The sequence below is a fragment of the Sus scrofa genome, chromosome 17 (assembly GCF_054392235.1).
Source record: "Sus scrofa isolate SSC_HxYL_T2T_F1_AM1 chromosome 17, Sscrofa_HxYL_maternal_Yorkshire_Landrace_v2.0, whole genome shotgun sequence".
In the NCBI taxonomy this organism is placed as follows: Eukaryota; Metazoa; Chordata; class Mammalia; order Artiodactyla; family Suidae; genus Sus; species Sus scrofa.
The window spans coordinates 49,368,167-49,382,962 of NC_139399.1; the positions used below are offsets into that span (position 1 = coordinate 49,368,167).

A 14,796-nucleotide genomic window follows, 5' to 3' on the forward strand; every position below is an offset into this window, starting at 1 on the left:
TGTTTCAACTCAGGGGGCCAAGCTGCTGCAAATTCCTCTCATGAGGGTGCCTGTAGAGGAGCTATCGGGAGACTCTGAAGGTTGAGGGCTTCACTAGAGCACAGCCCAGCTCATTACCAGCTACGTGGGTCGTCCTGCTGTCTCCTGGGGCTGCCTCCAGGCCCCCTGCCCTCTGCCCTCAATTCCTCTCCCTTCAGGTCAGCCCAGAACTGGAAGGGGTGAGGCTAAGGAGGTGGGCAAAGCCAGAGTGTGCGCTCAACTCACTTCCACTCTCAGCCCCAATCATGGACTTTTTCTTGTACACTCACTTTCCCCCAAATGATGAGAAATGGCCATGGGATAGAGCAATAATAACAACAATAATAAAAACAACTGCTACCACATACTGGGCCCTTGGTATGTGCCCAGAACATACAGAAGAATTTTTTTTTTGGCTGTGCCCATGGCATACAGAAGTTTCCTGGCCAGGGATCGAACCTGAGCCATAGCAGTAATCTGAGCCACAGCAGTGACAATGCCAGATCCTTAACCAATAGCCCACCAGGGAACTCCCTAAGAATTTTATTTACATGATCCCATTGAATCCCCTCAATAGCTTTAGGAGTCCGTTTTAATTTTCACAGTTTAGTGATGAGGAAATGGAAGCTAGGGGACATTAAGTGAGCCATCCAATGTCACACAACTACTACATGATGGAGCTGGGTTTTCCAATAAGGGAGGGGCTGCTTGGAGCTTGTCTTGCTGGTCTTCAGCCTGGGGAGAAGCATTTACTGCAAACAGCAGGCACACAGGCAAATAGGGGCTTCTGGCATTTGATTACACCCAGAAAGACAAGAGTCTAATTTTCTTTTTCTTTTCTTTTTTTTTTTTTTTTTTTTTTTTGGTCTTTTTGCCATTTCCGGGGCCACTCCCGCAGTGTATGGAGGTTCCCAGGCTAGGGGTCGAATCGGAGCTATAGCTGCCGGCCTACACCAGAGCCACGGCAACGCGGGATCTGTGCCGCGTCTGCAACCTACACCACAGCTCACGGCAATGGCTGGATCCTTAAGCCACTGAGCAAGGCCACGGATTGAACCTGCAACCTCATGGTTCCTAGTATGATTCGTTAACCACTGAGCCACAACGGGAACTCCCAAGTCTGATTTTCAATTTCATCTCTTTGGACAGTGATGGACCAAACAATCAGGGAGAGTGGATGGAAGGACAAGATGAGGTCACGAAGGGGAAGGCTCACCGGAGAAGCATCGGGGCTCCTGGGTCCTAGCCCAGCTCTACCCTGGACTTTGTGTGACCTTGAGCAGGACATCTTCCTGCTGGGTCTGGGTTTGCTCCTCAGTACAGTGAGAAGGAAAGTGAGGCTCTGCTGGGATGATGCGGGGGAGGGGGGTAAGCACTTCAGAGGGTGAGTGGCCTGAGTACTTTCAGAGGTCCCTACTCCTAGACCCAAGAATTGAGGTGGGGAACACAGACAGGGAGCATGCCTGTGTCATCGTCAGCCAGAAGAGAATCACACACACAACAGGGCTTTGAGAAGGTTCACTGAATGAATGAATAAATGAGTAAATGAATGACCCTGAAAGAAATTCACAGCCCATCTTAAGCCCCACAACAGTGTGCATCCACAGGGAAAAGGAAAGAGAAGATAAGCACACTGCGCCTTCATAACATCCACATACGAGTTGGCAATGATTAACCGGTACATATATGCACTGATTCACTTGTCAAAGAAAGCAGCATCCATGACCATCTTCAGGTCTGGGTATGTACAGGGTAGAAGGGGGCACCGGGGAACTCTATCTAGTCTCTGCTCAGATCGCCTCCAAAGGAACCAACGAATTTCAACAAGAGCAGAAGGGGAAGGATGAGGATTGCAAGGTCGAGATCTTTGTCTACAGGAATCTGTAGCAGGGAAAGGCTTTCTCTGCCCAGCATCTGGGGATTGGGGTGGGGATCAGGTCTCTGTATAGGGCAAATCTCTTGGATGAGAAGCCAGCTGTTGTTGTTGGAAGAGTGAATCTCTGTGTTTGGGGGGGAGGATCCCTATCCCGTGTAGGTTCTGAGCCCTATCATGCTCCGGAGGGTCTGTGCTGGGGGGAGGGCTCTATGATGAGGTTTTCTTGTCCTGGTGCCTCATGGGGCGGGGGCGGGGGGTGCTGCAGGTTAGGGAGGAGAGTTTCTGTCTTGATTTCTGCCAGACCGTCTCTCTTTCTCTCTCTCTTTTTTTTAAACACAGGCGGGATCTTGAGAGAATTTAAGAGGATACCTGGGAAGGGATTACAAACATCTCTGTCTGATATGGTGGAGGGTCCCTGTTTGGAAAGGAGCTTCTTAGAGACGGTGGGGCGCTGGGGGTGGGGGTGGGGGAGGATGGGGATAGCGGGGGAAGCCTATCTTGTCTTGGCAGCTCCAACTCCCTGGTCAGAGCCCTCAGGCCGCCCTACTTGTGCGCTGACGTGAGCTAATCCAGATATATAGCAGGGGAGGAGGAGGCCGGGGTTCTCAGGGGGTAGGGCATCACTGGGAGCCCCTTTCTTTTGGTTTCCTTCAGATTCTCCCCATCCCACCGCCAGTCACAGCCACTAGTCTTCCTCCACCTAGGCTGGGGTGGCCAGGTTGCCGATGCTGCTGTTAACTGCTTAAGGAGTCCTGGGCAGGAGCCCAGCAGGGAACATACGCAAGAACCTACCTCCAGCCAGCCGTGGACCCAACGACAAAAGGACTCATACAGGCAAAAACGCAAGCAACCCATTCGCGAACACACACACACACACACACACACACACACACACACGCACACACTCCAGCACACAAGCTCTGCGCACACACAGGCTCAGATGCGAGCAAAACGACACATTTATAGAATAAACACGGATACCAAATCTCACCCTCGGAGTCCACTCAGATCCAGCCCGTAGCAATATCTGAGACAGAATCGGTCTTTGTCACTGGGTCTTTCTCCTACTCTTCAGCGCACACACTCGCAACCCACACAACAGAAACAGTCTAGGTTTTCCCGGCCCTCTGCGGCCCTCAGTGCTACCTGGGCCCCGGTGCACCGTGCGCCTCCGCGCCCTGGGCCCGCTCGCTGCGAGCCCTCCTCTCCTCTGGGCTGGACACCGGCTTCGCCCCTCCGCGATGTGGGCACTCGCAGACCGGCCTCGAGGCTGTCGACAGGTACCTTCGGTCCTGCCTCCTTCCAGACCCCGACATGAAAAGAAAGCGAACAGCTAACCTTTCGCCTTCATTCTGCACACGTTTGGAGAACGATTGGCGGCGAGCGACCCGCAGAATCACGTCCATCTCGGTGTCCCTGGACGAGCGGTGACACCCGCAGTGACCGAGGCCAGAGCTGAGCCTTCCAAAGAGCGGAGAGCGGATCTCCATGCCAGACACTTCTGCCTTCAAGGGGGTGGGGTGGGGAGGGCGGCTTGCAACCAGGTTGAAGTGCCAATGATGGGTGCCAGGGAGACAGATCAACTCTCAGACGGCCCACGCCGCTGGAGACAGGTAACTGTCCTGCTGCCTTTCTGGACGCCTGGACCAGTCCTTGGCCAGAGGATCTGGGGGCCGAAAGTCTCCCGGACTCTGAAGGAGGTAGTCACGGACGGGGGACCAAGAGAATCTGCATTCTCAGGCCCCCTCCCTCCCTGCGGCGGCGAGGTGGGAAGGGCCACGAACGAAGTTTAGCACCACCCCCAGAAATGCAGCACTCCGGCCCCCACTCCGCCCTCCGCACCCCTCCTTCGCGCGCTCTCTCCTGCTCCCTGGGCGCCCTTCTCTTGTCCCCATCTCAGTTCTCCGGAATCCCCTGGCGCCTTCCTTCTTTTCTCCTTGCCCCCTCCTCACACCTCCTGCTCCCCGGACTTTCTCCCTTCCCCGCGTCTCCCCCCCACCCCAATCCCAGCCTGATTCCGAGGGGCGGGAGCGCACTGAGCTGCTCACGGGTGGGGGCGCCGCGCCAGCCTCGCGTAGCAGCTCTGACGCCGCCGCCGCCGCCCTCCGCAGCCCAGCCCGCGCCCCGCGGCAGCTCCGCAGTGCACTCGCCGCCGCTGCTCCGCCAGCCCCGCTGCCCGCCTGCCAGCCCGCCGGGTCGCCTCTGAGCGAGCCTCAGACGCCAGCAGAGCGGGTCATGAGCCAGAGCGCCCCAGGGCGCCGCGGGGAAAGCAAGCGAAGATAGCGGCCTCGCGCCCCCTTGGCCCTCGCCGCCTTGCCGAGCGACCCCCGCGTCCCCAGCCCCTTCTGTCCTTTCCTCGGGCCCCACCGCCGCCATGGCCACCCTGCTCCGCAGCAAGCTGTCCAATGTGGCCACGTCCGTGTCCAACAAGTCCCAGGCCAAGGTGAGCGGCATGTTCGCCAGGATGGGTTTTCAGGCGGCCACCGACGAGGAGGCGGTGGGCTTCGCGCACTGCGACGACCTCGACTTTGAGCATCGTCAGGGCCTGCAGATGGACATCCTGAAAACCGAGGGCGAGCCCTGCGGGGACGAGGGCACCGAACCGCCCGTCGAGGGAGACATCCATTACCAGCGCGGCGGCGGCGCACCCCTGCCGCCCTCGGGCTCCAAGGACCAGGCCCTGGGAGCTGGTGGAGAGTTCGGGGGCCACGACAAGCCCAAGATCACGGCGTGGGAGGCAGGCTGGAACGTGACCAACGCTATCCAGGTAAGCGCGGGATTCCCAGCGCTGCCGCCCCCTCCCCCTAGTTCTGCGCACTGCTCTACCCAGCAGAGACCCTGGTGATCTTAGCTTCGAGAATCCCTTCTGCACTCGGAAACTCGCCTTGCCCCATCTTTCCAAGCCCTGAGCGGGGATCTACACCCCTAGGCGGTGTCACCTGCCCTGACCCAGCCCCCCTCCCGCGGCCCAGCTGCAGGACACCTAGGCAGAGGTTTGGTCGTTACTCTTGCCCTGAGACCCTGCAAAAGCTAGGGAAGCAGGAGGAGGGAGACTGGGGAGGGACGAGGGAGAAAGAAAAATCAGGATTGGAGGGAACAGTATTGCCTGGGACTCCGGAATGGATTCACAGCTGTATTTTCGGCAGAAAGGGGAGAAGGAAATCGCTGAGCTGGGAGTCTCCTCCCCCGATACACACGACACACACGCATAGACAGCGCGCATGTACACAGCAGACACACGTGCCCACAGCCCCCCTCCCCCACGAACAAACGCTGGTCACCGAAGCACACGACAGGCACCTATATATAGACCACAGGAGTGTCCTCAAACACCCCTACACGGAAACACATACCTGTGCATAACCAAGGACACACGCATAAACCCGTTTTAACATAACACACACACACACATACACACACATATGCACAGGCTCTTGCTTACAGGATCCAGCCGCTCTTAGGTGCAGCCCTGTTGGTCTCAAACAGGTATACACACACACATATGCACACACACACACGCACAATATGGTCCCCGGTACCTCAGCGCTACCTGCCCACAGATTCACCCCTCTCGCTCGAAATCCCGGCTACACCGCAAAGGAGACCAGCCCCTCTGCGTGTGAGCCTGGCGAAGCCGACTCCAGATGCTCGGAACCGTTTCTGGCCTCCAGGCCCGCCACCCTGTCTCCCTTACTCTCAACCCCGACTCCCCACCAGGCGGCGCCGGACTCCGCCGGGAGCGGGTTTGGAGTCTGCACAACGACCCCGGGAGCTGACGGGGGCCGGCAGGCCTCAGCTCACAGGGCTGCGGAGGCTTCAGCATCAGGCGTCCGCGAGCCCTGCGGCTTGCACCCAACCCCTCTACCACCGACGCCCTCGGAGCGCACGGTCGTTGGGGCCCAGAACGAGGGTTTCCCGAGACGTGGAGGCCACCACAGGGTTGTTCGGGGACCCGAGTTCCGCGGGCCTCCGCGGGGCCCTGCGCAATAAGTGGTCCGACCCGAGGCGCCTCCCGCTCTAAGGCCGGGAGGGACAGTCACGCGGACAAGGGACCCGGGGAGGGCGCCTGCCTCGGCTGCCGCCTGAGCCTTCACCTGGGGCATCTTTGAAGGGCCCGTTCTATAGGCCTGGAGAGAGGCCAGGGTGGGAGCCTGGAGGCCTGCAAACCTCGGGTATCCTGGATTTCGTTAGCTTTGCAATCCCGTCTGAATTCTAAACCCTCTTTCCACAATGCCTGCCCGATCTCATAGCTTCTGGTTACAGATTCCCGCTAGATTTCGCCTTTGCCAAAGCGCTCGTGCTTTCCCCATAGGCTCCTACTCCCGTTTGTCTCTACCACTCAGCCTCCTTCCCTAGGGGTCGGTCTCTCCTACCCAATTCCGGCCTGGCCCGAAGAGTCCCAAACCCTCCCTCCCCACACTCAACCCCTCTTCCTCCCCACCCTAACTCCTTGCCCTCCCACTGCCGCTTTTAACGCTTCCCTCTCCAGTCCGGCCCTTAGGCGCCTGCGTTTCCCTCTTTACCTTCCTCGCATCCCATTCCAGCCCCACCTTGGACTCCGTGTCCCCCTTTTCCTAGCGGCTCAGGCCCCGCTCTCTACTTTCCTCCTCGCCCTTTTCGGACCACGCCCTCTCCAGCCCCTTCTCACCTCCTTCCGCGTCCCCACTTCCGATTCTATCCCCAGGACCCACCCCCCCAAATATCTCCAAGTACCCTTTCCTTCTTTGTGGGTTGACCCTTTACTCAGCCCCCTCTCCACCGCTCAGCCGCTAAGCACAACATTCCTTCCCAGTTCTCTCCTTAAACGCCTCCCTCTCCATCTCTGACTTAACGCCCAGGCTTCCCATTAGGCTGCTCTGCACTCCCCCTCCAGTCTACCCTTAACGCGCCTTCCTGGGGGCCCCGTTCTCACTCTCCTTAGCGCCCCCTTCCGGCTACACCCTTAAGTCCCTCCCGCAGACCCTCTCTTCTGAGGCCACATCCACTGAGCGCCGGGCTCTGGTTGACTCTTTGCCCCGCAGGGCATGTTCGTGCTGGGCCTGCCCTACGCCATCCTGCACGGCGGCTACCTGGGATTGTTCCTCATCATCTTCGCCGCCGTGGTGTGCTGCTACACCGGCAAGATCCTCATCGCCTGCTTGTACGAGGAGAACGAGGACGGCGAGGTGGTGCGTGTGCGGGACTCGTACGTGGCGATCGCCAACGCGTGCTGCGCTCCCCGCTTCCCCACGCTGGGCGGCCGAGTGGTGAACGTGGCGCAGATCATCGAGCTGGTGATGACTTGCATCTTGTACGTGGTGGTGAGCGGCAACCTCATGTACAACAGCTTCCCAGGGCTGCCCGTGTCGCAGAAGTCCTGGTCCATCATCGCCACGGCGGTGCTACTGCCCTGCGCCTTCCTTAAGAACCTCAAGGCCGTGTCCAAGTTCAGCCTGCTGTGCACTTTGGCCCACTTCGTCATTAACATTCTGGTCATTGCCTACTGCCTTTCGCGGGCGCGCGACTGGGCCTGGGAGAAGGTCAAGTTCTATATCGACGTCAAGAAGTTTCCCATCTCCATTGGCATCATCGTGTTCAGCTACACGTCGCAGATCTTCCTGCCTTCGCTGGAGGGCAACATGCAGCAGCCCAGCGAGTTCCACTGCATGATGAACTGGACGCACATCGCCGCCTGCGTGCTCAAAGGCCTCTTCGCGCTCGTCGCCTACCTCACCTGGGCCGATGAGACCAAGGAGGTCATCACGGATAACCTGCCCGGCTCCATCCGCGCCGTGGTCAACATCTTCTTGGTGGCCAAGGCGTTGTTGTCCTACCCGTTGCCCTTCTTCGCTGCTGTCGAGGTGCTGGAGAAGTCGCTCTTCCAGGAAGGCAGCCGCGCCTTCTTCCCTGCCTGCTACGGGGGCGACGGGCGCCTCAAATCGTGGGGGCTGACTCTGCGCTGCGCGCTGGTCGTCTTCACGCTGCTCATGGCCATCTATGTGCCGCACTTTGCGCTGCTCATGGGCCTCACCGGCAGCCTCACCGGCGCCGGCCTCTGTTTCCTGCTGCCCAGCCTCTTCCACCTGCGCCTGCTCTGGCGCAAGCTGCTGTGGCACCAAGTCTTCTTCGATGTCGCCATCTTCGTCATCGGCGGCATCTGCAGCGTGTCCGGCTTCGTGCATTCGCTGGAGGGCCTCATTGAGGCCTACCGAACCAACGCGGAGGACTAGTGCTCGAGGGCGAGCCCCGGCCGCACTCCAGTGCTCTGCCCCCTCCCCACCCACCCACCCCACCTGCCCTGTGCGCCCTGCCGCTGCGCTTGGGAAGCCAAGCTTTAAACATCTCCGGTTCCTAGTTTCTGATTTGGGGGGTTGGGGTGGGAGGGGATAGGGATCCACAATCCATCGCGTCCGCGTTTCTGTTGACCTTTCTTTTCCACAACACCCTGGTTTCGGGGGATGCGGGGGCACATCTGTGGGGCGGAATTATCTGTCCTTCCAGGAGGGGCCCCGACACTTTGGTCCCTGTCACCGAGAGGGGTGGGAAGGAAGGGAGAGAGGGCGCAGCTTGCAGGCGCAGGAACTTGACCTTGGGGGACATTTCATAGCCATCAGTGCTCGGAATCTGCACCGTCCAGCCATTTCCAGCAAGAGCGCTTCCCATTCCCGAGACATTTCAACCCTGCAGCGGGAAAGGCTGGCTGGGAAATCCGTTTCGGGTGGGCGACTTCCTTCCACGAAGCGGGGAGGCAAGAAGCCTCCGCGGGGCCGGCTTACCTGCCGGTTTTCAGGAATCCAAACTCATCTTGTGCAATTTATGAGGTTGTGGACCTGTTCTACTGTGCGTGTGGTGTGCTCGTGGTGAATAAGATGAAATGTATATCAGAAAAAAAAATCTATCTCTAACTTAGAGTGCGGTGCATAATTATATCCGCAAATAAAGAAGAAACAAAGGCACTGGCGGCCCTGTCTCAGTTCTGCCTTTTTCAGCGGGAATCCCGGCGCTGGGTGGTAGGGGAACCGACTCTGGCCTGCCCAGTGGAGCAATTAAGGGTAGAGAAACAGCTGTAGAGTCTGCAAGAGCTCCAGGGAGCACGAAGGGCTATCAGCACCGAGGGGAGACTCTCCAGTGCTTGAGGGATTCAGGGGAAGGAGCACGTGGTGCGCTCACGGTTTCTGGGCCCCCAGCCACCAGGACGAGTCTTCCCCCCACTCCCAAATCTCTCCTGGGGGTTGGATCCATCTGAGACTTTGGTGAAGGCTCTCAACCTTCAATCATAAAAGAAAGTAGGAAAAAGAAGTTTTTATATATGTACAAAAGCCTTACAGGGTAGTTCAAAAAATATTTATGGACAGCCCGCCAGAGCTGGGAACGATCTGGCCACCAGGAGAAACAAATCCGGCCCTGCCCTCCTGGAGTTTACAGGCAGACAACAGACAGAGACTCAGAAATCCACACTATGACTGCTGGCTGTGATGAGAGCTATAAAGGTAGTCAGCAGAATGTTGTATTATTTCCTAGGGTCCATGCCAACCTGGCCTCCCGGGCATCTCTTGCCCTGAGGAACCCTCCTCAAGTCCAAGCTGGGGTTCACACAGCCACAGTGAAGAGATCTGGCTGTTTAGCATCACCAGGCAGAGCCCTTTGGGTCCCAGCTGCCCCTTTTCTTGAGCAGTTTTGAAAATGTTCACTTAAATTAAATGACTCAGAGGATCTCATCCTTTTTTGGTGCAGATGCTACTCCAGGGGCAGCCCTTGTGCTGCTTCCGGGAACATCAGTCCTGGGGAAGGTTGTCAAGGGTCATGGTCAGACCTTCCAGATGGGGTTTAGGAGCTCTTTGCTGGAAGAGAAACCACACTGGAGGTCCTGGGTCTCTCCCACCAAGGCAGAGGCCTCATTTGAAATGGTTTCTCTGGCTGTGATGGGCACTCAGGAAAGAATGGGGAGAATGCCTAAGCACGGTGGCCATTTCTCCCCACCCGCTGCGACACGTGGCTGAGCTGCGTGCTTGTGTGAGAGAGAAACGCCTACAGGAAGGGATGGGGGGTGGTATCTGCGTCTTGTGAGACTCTTGATGAATGTGTTGCATGCATGTGTGTGCAGTGCATCCCTGAGCGCGTGCCTGCGACAGAGGTGACCTTGCACGGCCCTGGTTAAGCAGCCACCCAACGCGAGGGGGTCTCAAGGGGGATAAAATCCGGTCCCCTCGGCCGCTGGCGACTCTTACGATTTAAACGGGGTGGGGGGAGGGGGGATGGCCGCTGTCATCCATCTGATGCCCCTCTGTCTCTACTGTCTCTGGTTCAGAACCAGAGCTGCCAGAGGCTTCTCAGTTTCCAGTGCCCCTATGCCCTCTGATGTCTCCCAGGCTTGAAGAGATGGCTATTCCTCTCCCATTGCCCTGCCTTCGTCGCCCCTCGGAGGGTCCACACACTCTCGGGTCCACCCTGAGCATGAGTTCGGTTTGTAGCCTTCAGAAAAAGCCCGGACTTATGCAGTGGAAGGGAAAGTGGGAGCATCACACTGCACCAGCTCCGTCCTTCCCATCTTTAAACGGACAAATGAGACACCAGGCAGGCCCCGGCCAGCGGCTGCCACCTCTGCGGACTTGCCGGGATCCGCTCCACTGTACCCTAGCTCCAGACTTTGTGCTCAGCTTGCAGGATCCGGGGTTCTCTCCTCCTTCACCACCCCTCCACGCGGGTCCAGAAGGGCAGAGGCGGGAGAACGGAGCTCCTAAGAGCCCCCAAGGGAAAGCCTGCCCCCTAGTGGGCAAGACGCCCAACCCTAAACGCAGAAGATGGGATCGATCTCTGTATTTCCCCCACCCGCCAAGACCAAAGTGTGTGGGTAGAAGTTGAAAAGAACTCCGAAGCTCTCCTTGGGTCCCCAGTGAGCTTACAGTCTGAGTTCGACAGGGGGCGGATACGCCTGGCAAGTTTTTTGGGAGATTGGGGGGGGGGGTCGAAGTGAGGAGGGAGGAAATCGACCTCAGGAATTCCTCCCCCGCCCCCTTCCTCTCCCCCCGGTCCAGCCAGGGTTCCATCAATTCCCATCTGTTCTTACCACGAATCCCGGCTCCACTTGCTTCAGACCCTGATCCAGCCCAGAGCCTTGGGAACCACCAAGAGTATTGTCCCCCGGAGGAAGCAGACGCTCGTTAGGGATCCCGCTCTGTCTCGCCCCCCAGCGGTGAGACAGCAAGGTGCCGGCACTCGAAGGTCTTTCCATCTTTAGAGTTGTAAATGCTTCTTGTCACCCAGACACCCCGCGCTCTCTCCTCCCCGCCCGGTTGATAATGACAGCTTATCGGTGCTTTACTTTCAGGACCTCCACATTTCAAAAGTGGCCATTTGATGTTTTTTCCCAAAAAACATAGAAGGCTGCTGTAGATTTGTTAAATGACCCATCCTACTTCGGGGAATGATCTGTTCCCCACTTAGGGGCCTTGGAGGGAAGGAGGGAGTCAACCAGGCTCCATGGGCACCAGTCAGAAAGCTGAGCAGATCCAGGCCTTTCTCTTGGTGGGAAGCAGGGATCGCAAACGCTGGGACAGAGAAGGGCTTCAGTCAAGGAGAGGCAGACTGCCTGGACAGCTGTGTCCTCACTGCACGGGAGGGTCTGGTGGGGAAGCCAGGCCTGGACCTCCAGGGAATAAGGGGGTGGAGCTGCTTTGATCCCAGGGAGTCAGTCTCAGGGTCCCCCCCCCCTTTATTTTTTCTTCTTCAAAATTACAAAAAAAAAAAAAAATTTCAAACATACAAACAAGATGAAAGATTTCCAATATATAGCTTGAACAATTAACATTTTATGGTGCTGGATTCTCTACCCCATATCTATCCATCAATCCCTTCAAGAATTTACCTTGTGGAGTTCTTGTTGTAGCTCAGGGGGTTAAGACATTGTCTCTGAGAGGATGTGGGTTGTATCCTGGCCTCGACCAGTGGGTTAAGGATCCAGTGTTGCCGCAAGCTGCAGCAGAGGTCTCAGATGTGGTGCAGATCCATTGTTGCTGTGGCTGTGGGATAGACCTTAGCTGCATCTCTGATCAATCCCAGGCCCAAGAACTTCCACAGGTTGCAAGTGCGGCAAAATAAATAAATAAATAAATAAATAAATAAATAAATAAATAAGAAAAGAAAAAGAGGAAGAAGAAGAAAAATAGAAGAGTTGCAGACCTCAATATATTTCCTTCCCCAAAACATAGACATACAGTGTCAGGTAAGCACAGGGCCAGTAGCGGCATGAGGCTCAGCCATGTGGAGTTTGAAGCAAAACGAAATCTCAACAAGACAATCTTTTCTTTAAATTGTATTATCTTGGATTTCCCATCATGGCCCAGAAGAAATGAATCTGACTAGTATCCAGGAGGACGAGTGTTCAATCCCTGGCCTTGCCCAGTGGGTTAAGGATCCAGCCTTGCTGTGAGCTGTGATGTAGGTCACAGATGTGGCTCAGATCTTGAGTTTCTGTGCCTGTGGTGTAGGTTGCCAGCTAGAGCTCTGTTTTGACCCCTAGCCTGGGAACCTCCATATGCCACAAGAGTGGCCCTAAAAAGACCGAAAAAAAAAAAAAAAAAAAAAGCATTATCTTGTTCATTGTGTTATTATGAACATCATAATTCACTTTCAAATTTTGATTTTTCAGGGAGTTCCCATCATGGTGCAGTGGTTAACGAATCCGGCTAGGAACCATGAGGTTGTAGGTTCGATCCCTGCCCTTGCTCAGTGGGTTAACGATCCGGCGTTGCCCTGAACTGTGGTGTAGGTCACAGATGCGGCTCGGATCCCACGTTACTGTGGCTCTGGCGTAGGCTGGCAGCTGTAGCCCCTATAAGACCCCTAGCCTGGAAACCTCCACATGCCGCAGGAGCTGCCCAAGAAATGGCAAAAAGGCCAAAAAAAAAAAAAAAAAAAAAAACAACCAAATTTTGATTTTTCAAAATATTGCATAAAGTATGATCTCGACTATTGAATTTCTAGACATTCTCCTAAATGAAGTGAAGCCCTCCCTGGGTGTGAGGTAGCACTTGGGAACTGAGTTCTATTCCCTAGATTGAGTCTTTTCAAGAGTCAGGCTACTGTGATAGCTGATGCTATGGTGGTACCACCTCTGCCAGTTATGGGGTCCAGTAGGAGCCAGGTAAAGAGAGTCCTCTGGCCAGGGATAGCCAGCAATAGCCAGCAAGATGATCCAGCAGTGCTGAGGGCACAGCCATATGGGCTTCCAGCAGCTCCCAGCAACTGTCTGGGAGTGGAATGAGAATAGGGTAAAGAGATTGAGGATGCTGCTGAGGGGATGGTACAGACTCAGCCTGGGGAGGAAGTACAGTCCAAAGGGAAAACACAACTAAAGGAATTGTTACCCACAGGAGTTCCTGTGGTGGCCCAGTGGGTTAAGAACCCAGCTAGTATCAATGAGCATGTGGGTTTGATCCCTGGCCTCACCCAGGATCTGGCATTGCTGCAAGCTGTGCTATAGATCACAAATTCGGCTTGGATCCTGCATTGCTGTGGCTGTGGTGTAGGCCAGCAGCTGAAGCTCTGATTTGACCCCTAGGCTGGGAACTTCCATATGCCATGGGCGTGGCCATTAAAAGAAAAAAAAAAAAAACTAACAAAAATTAAAGAATTTTTACCCAGTATCTGGCACAAACAAATTCTGGGAGGCACACAGGATTCATCAAACATCTGTTGATCACCTACTATAGGCCACTGGACTGAGGACTGTGTCCCAGGCCCCAGCAATGCAGCAGTAAACAAGAGAGACATGGACCTCTGTGGTAGGGCTCAATGCCCCATTCTATATCCTCAGGCACATCTGAGTTCACTTGAAGCTGTGGACACATCTCAGAAACCCGACAGAGAACCATGACAAAGTGCCTCCCTCCATGCTTGTCTTCTCCTCTGCCCGAGGGTTTTCTAGACCTTGGATGCACAACTTGGTGGGGAGTTAAAAGCCCCCAAATACTCAATCACTTGACAATCAATGAATGTCTTCTGTCCTGCGATGGGATTATTGGTGGTCTCCTCCACAAGGCAGCTCCTAGTAGGATTGAACCTCATGTGTCCACAAGCCCATCAGAGCGCCTTTTATTTGGCTTGTCCCTGCTTCCCTGTCTCCCTTCCCCTACCTCCTCCCTTGTCCTTCCTGGAATCACCTTCCAGAGGATTAACTGCACCTGAGTCCTTATCTCAGCATCTGCTTTCTGAGAAAGCTAAACTAAGACAGCTCCTCTCTTCGCAGTGCTTCGAATCTAGTATAATGACTCCTAAATGTCTGTCCTTAGACGGGGCCAGGCAGTGTGCATCAGAATTAAATGGGGGAGATATTCAGAGATGTCTGTTCCCCATCCTCACCCTGAGATTCAGATTTTTTTTTTTTTTTTAGATTCCTGATGTGCCACTAGTTTGGGATTCATAATATAGAGAAAGGTCAGTGGATTGATGGATGAATAAATAGATGGGTGAATCAGTGGGTATGTGCCTTGAAGGTCAATGGTTGGATAGATGAGCCAATGAATAATAGATAAGTGAATGAAGGATGAGTAGATAAATTGGTCAAGGGATGAAGAGATGAAGAGGTGGATGAGTGGATGGACCAATGGGTGAAAGGAAGAAAAGAGGAAACATAAAATGGGTCCATGGCAACAATCTTTAAGTACAGTAAACTCCACAAGACCAGGGATATTCTCTGATTGGCTCCCTACTGTGTCTCCACTATCTGATATACTGAATGTACTTAATACATTTTGTACAATAAATAATGTATTTTCAAAAGTCAACACACAAATAATTTTTTTTCACTTTTCTTTTTTTCTGCTTTTTAGGGCTGCACCCACAGCATTTGGAGGTTCTCAGGCTAGGGGTTAAGTCAGAACTGTACCTGCCAGCTTGCACCACAGTCTCTTCAACACCAGATC

At 55.1% G+C, this 14,796-nt stretch overlaps 1 protein-coding gene across 2 annotated transcripts; it reads left to right on the top strand.

Annotated features, from left to right (window-relative positions):
* The first annotated feature begins 2,546 nt into the window (after nucleotides 1-2,546).
* Nucleotides 2,547-8,829, top strand: SLC32A1 (solute carrier family 32 member 1). 2 transcript variants are annotated; one of them, XM_085003894.1, is made up of 3 exons: nucleotides 2,547-3,507; nucleotides 4,006-4,661; nucleotides 6,916-8,829. In XM_085003894.1, exons 2-3 carry the CDS (start codon nucleotides 4,269-4,271, stop codon nucleotides 8,101-8,103), a joined length of 1,581 nt encoding a protein of 526 aa, XP_084860020.1. In that variant the 5' UTR covers nucleotides 2,547-3,507; nucleotides 4,006-4,268; the 3' UTR covers nucleotides 8,104-8,829. The 2 variants fall into 2 exon arrangements, with proteins under 2 accessions (XP_084860020.1, XP_003134485.1); XM_003134437.6 differs by lacking the exon at nucleotides 2,547-3,507 and having other exon boundaries at nucleotides 3,709-4,661.
* Nucleotides 8,830-14,796: the final 5,967 nt, after the last annotated feature.

Bases quoted from the DNA above. Each gene is read 5' to 3' on its own strand.
- SLC32A1 (XM_085003894.1), top strand. From the start codon at position 4,269: ATGGCCACCCTGCTCCGCAGCAAGCTGTCCAATGTGGCCACGTCCGTG. The intron at 4,662-6,915 runs GTAAGCGCGGGA...TTTGCCCCGCAG, and splicing joins ACGTGACCAACGCTATCCAG to GGCATGTTCGTGCTGGGCCT.